The sequence below is a fragment of the Diceros bicornis genome, chromosome 1 (assembly GCF_020826845.1).
Source record: "Diceros bicornis minor isolate mBicDic1 chromosome 1, mDicBic1.mat.cur, whole genome shotgun sequence".
In the NCBI taxonomy this organism is placed as follows: domain Eukaryota; kingdom Metazoa; phylum Chordata; class Mammalia; order Perissodactyla; family Rhinocerotidae; genus Diceros; species Diceros bicornis.
Window position 1 is genome coordinate 1,069,816 of NC_080740.1, and position 4,673 is coordinate 1,074,488.

The 4,673-nt window shown below is 45.6% G+C and overlaps 1 protein-coding gene across 1 annotated transcript; it reads right to left on the bottom strand.

Moving 5' to 3' along the window:
* Positions 1-331: 331 nt before the first annotated feature.
* On the bottom strand, positions 332-1,291 carry LOC131409386 (olfactory receptor 2C3-like). The gene has a single exon (XM_058546924.1). It carries the CDS (start codon positions 1,289-1,291, stop codon positions 332-334), a length of 960 nt encoding a protein of 319 aa, XP_058402907.1.
* Between the last annotated feature and the right edge of the window lie 3,382 nt (positions 1,292-4,673).

Sequence of the window (4,673 nt, forward strand, 5' to 3'; positions counted from 1 at the left end):
GCAGAGATTACTTTAAACAAGTAAAAACTAATATAACAATTTACATATATAACTAGATAAACAGTTAACAATATGACAATTGACATATATATTACTTATATAACAATAAACAACTAACTAAACATTATGATTTTTAACGAAAAATAGAAACTGCAAATACTCTCTCCTCCCCTGGGCCTGAAAAGGGTGAGTGAGCAGATTCATTTCAGATTGTCACCTTCCTTAAACTCAAGCAACATTAGAACAGAAATGATATCTCAAATATTCTGCCCCCAAAATCTATTTGGAAAACTTTAAACTTGTTCTCCCTCCTCACAAGTGACTCCTGTCTCTAAATGTGCCCCCACATCCCTGCAAAGCCACAGCACTTCTCTAACACAAGGTGCCTGAGACCCTTCTTCATGTCCTTGTTCCTCAGCGTGTAAATCAAGGGGTTCAGCATTGGGGTGACCACGGTGTAGAAGAGGGCTATGAACTTGCCCTGTTCATGAGAGTTGCTCTTGGCCGGCTGGAGATACATGAAGATGATGCTCCCATAAAACAGAGCCACGACGGCCACGTGGGAAGAGCAGGTGTTGAATGCCTTTCTCCGCCCTTCTGCTGACCTGATCTTCAACACAGCATGGGCAATATGGCCATAGGAGACCAGGATGAGACCCAGAGGCAAGACAACAAAGATAAAGCTGGCCACGTACATCTCCACCTCATTGAAGCTGGTGTCCACACAAGCCAGTTGCATAATGAGGGGCATCTCACAGAGGAAGTGGTCTATGTGATTGTTCCCACACAGTGGCAGGAGCATGGTGAGTGTGGAGCCCACCATGCTGGTGGTCAGACCCCCGAGCCACGAGACGAAAGCCAGGCTAAGGCAAAGCCGTGGATGCATGATGACAGTGTAGTGGAGTGGCCTGCAGATGGCAGCATAGCGGTCACAGGACATGACTGCCAGCAGGACACATTCAGTCGCCCCCAGCCAGTGGGAGATATAGAACTGGACCACACACCCTCCATAGCTTATGGTTTTCTGTGGTCCCCAGAGGTTGACCAGGAGTTGTGGGACGATGCTAGTGGTGAAGCTAATGTCCAGGAATGAGAGGTTGGCAAGAAAGAAGTACATAGGAGTGTGGAGGTGCACCTCCACACAGGAGACCAGAATGATGATGCCATTGCCCAAGACAGACACCACATAAAACCCCAAGACAAGGAAGAAGAGGATAGGTTCTAGTGAGGGTCGTGAAGAGAAACCCAGGAGTACAAAGACTCCTGGAGAGCTTGTGTTGGCTATTTCCATCACCACATGCAGCTGGGGGTGGGACTAAAAGGCCACCTGCAGGTGAGTGGGGGGCACAGGATATGAGGCATGAAGTGACTATATCAGTTAGCACACTCTCAACATGAATTTAAACCCATTGCTCTCAAAAGCATCCGCCCAGCAGCTCCATTGACGGAATTGCATCACCTTCCTGAAGAACCATTTGTACGGTGTCCTAAAGGACATGGGAACATGTGTACCTGGGGAAAAATGGACAGTCATGCAAAATTCCTGGCATTGATTTCTTACTGTTCTATTACTTTGGTGGCAACATCAACAACCTAAAAGTTGAGTGCTGAGGATTTTGTTGGGTAGAGGATGGCGTTTCCTGTGATGAAACACTGCACAGCATTAAGATTGAGCTTCTTCCTCTCTCAGCTAATGGCCATGTGGAGTCCACCTTGTGTTCCTCTTCCTCTCAGATCCCACAGTTGTCATAAAGTTTTGCTTTCTCATTAAGTACATCCAGATTGCATCACCGCTCACCAGCTCTGCTCCTCATCCTGGCCCATGGCGCCATCATTTATCACCTGAATTACTGATCTAACATCCTAACTCGTCTCCCTGCTTCCCTGTTACGTTCCTTCACAGTATTCTCAGCACAGCAGCCACAAGGTTACAGTGGACATAATGTGACCATCTCGCTCCACAGCTCCACACCCCGATGTCCTGGAACAAGGCTTACAGAGCTTTCCTCCAAGACATGTGCATGCTCACTTTCCTCCTCCTTCAGATCATTTTTCAAAAGTCACATTTCAGTGAGCACTCCCTCACAGTGTTATTCAACGTTGAGAACCTTCCAGCTGCCTTCTCCCCTATTCCTGCTTTATGTTTATTCATAGGACTTATCACCATAGAACACATGCGCTGTTCTAATGCATCATGTCTGTTACTGTCTCACTCACTGGAGTAGAAATTCCATGGAGCCATGGCCTTCAGTCTACTCTGTCTACCGCTTGTCCCGGCCCAGTGTCAGGGACACAGAAGTCCCTTCATCAACAGTCATTGAACGAGCACATTGTGAAACAGGTCGTTAGAATGGTGTGTGGTCCCGGTGGAGGCAGGGCTGGAGAAATATGAGGCATCGTTGAGGGACATGCAGGGCAGTCTCGCAGTGTGTTGTCAGGAAAGAACTCGTGGAACCGTCAGAGTCATGCATAGGTGACCCAGCCTATCCCTTTCTCTTACGAAGGTGGAAGAAAGCAAACCATGACCTAGCAGGGCAAGCAGTGAAGCCAGAAGCCCCCATAGAGGAAAGGGCACAATCTCAGTCTGCTTCAGATGTTCCTGCAAAGTTCTGGAGCCTTTTTTAGTAAAAACATCAAATTTTTTCTTCCCTGTCTTTTCAAAGGAAGCACAAATTCATTATAGTTAGAGTCCATCTAGGTGTGAGGAACAGAGCACCTATAAAGACAACTGTCAACCCTTTAAAACCCCAGGGAGTGAAACTCATCCACCTCTATAGCTGGAAATTCATCAAGCAAAGCAAACTTGAACACATGTACACGCACAGTGTTTTAAAATACATGTACAGTTTCCATCGTGCACATGGAGGAATGGGGCTCTGAGAGCTTCAGGCGGTTGTCGAAATTCACGCACAGAAGCTGTACCAGTGTGGACTTGACTGAGCCAGAATGCTGAGACAATCGTCTCATTTGCACGTAGCAGGCCGGGGCAGCACTGACGCCCTGAGAAAGCACCCAGGGGATGGACTGTGACCCTCTGCAAATCGAGGAGGCGTCGAGAGCTGTCAGAACATGGGTGGTTCCAGAATGCGGATGGGGAGAGAGAAGTGAACGGGGATAGCTCTGTGCAACTGAGTCGTGATACAATAAAGTGACTGCCCCACAGAGAGTCACCTCAGATCAGCTGACGAGGACGTGGAAAAGGAAAAGGCTAACCTGAAGCTGTGCTGTCCCCGGTGGGTGTACGTGTCCCCTCTGTGGAGGTATGGGGACTTTGTCACTCACACATGAAGAAAATGTATGACCTTCACCAAGAGATGGGGACCATCCGTTCAGTCACGTCGTAATAGTTGAGCAGAATTTTTGAGGAAGTGAGACATTTGTGATGATCTGATATCTTTCTAGAAGTGTTCAGTGGCTTACCCGAAGTCCCAGACTGCTCAGGACAAGGACTGGAGCTACACCCAAGACGGCCAGATTCTCAGAACAGAAGTAACACTCCTAGTGAGGAAGAGGTTAGCTCATCCACAGAGGTTCACCAGAACTGTCACGACAAAGTCATTCTTGAAAATGTGACCCCATCCCTAGTCCTGGGCCATTATGACAAAGAAAGAGAGCCCAGTCACAGTTGTGGAAACTTCTTGAGTCCAAATTTTATGAGTCAATCACACCGTCACAAACTCCACCCCTGAATGCAGGCTACCAGCTAAAATGCCCAAGACCCCAAGAAGAGCAAACCAGATTATTGAAATGGGTCAGTGCTCATTGACCTGAATTGGAATTAGCAGAATCTCTGTGATCCCAGTTTATCTGAAATACCACGAAAAACAAACAAATAAACCAAGAATGTCTCTTACCGATGGCGAGCTAGCAGCAGCATCTCCCTGTCTGCAGGGGGAAATGTTGGGTAATGGGCGGTATTTCATTTCAAGGATCGATAAGATCCGTGAATGCAGTGCATGTGGCATTAAAGAGTAGGAGAGTAGCCATGGGATTTGGGAAGCCCTAAAAATGTGAGAGATCACCAAATCATCAATACCGACGTGCTAGATTCTGTTCAAACCTGTGTCTGAAGGACACGTTCTCAAGCTTAAAATCAGAATAGGTTTAAATTAGAAAGAAGCACTTGTTTTTTCTAAGAAAACTATTAGCAGAAGGAGTGAGGTCGCCTCACAGTGTTTCCAGAACGAGAATATGTGCCGACCTCAAAGCACCAGTGTGTCACACAGCCCTTATAACCACAAGACATTCATTTTATGCCCTGGAGCATTCAGGAGGGTGATGCATCAGGGGAGAGAAATTGGAGGGAAAGAAGCTTTTGGGATTTTTTCCCCCTAAGAATAATTAAAATTTCATTGTAATTTCTATACACACAGAAGTGATTCTTCTTATGAATAAAACCTTATTTTAGGTTTTTATGATGCCAATTGTTTACAAAACTTAAGAATCAGGTCTCTCTATGCAAAGACTTATCATGTGATGGAGAAGAGAGTCTGAAATATTTGCTCATTACAGTTATTTTGGTATTTGCTTTTATAGGTTTTTTTTGAAGTCCGATTATTTTATTATTGGCATACACTACAGTGAGGAACTAACATTTTTCTTAATAGAATGAGTTTATTTTTACACATAACATATAAATTTACCATCATAACCAATTTAAAATGTGTGAATCA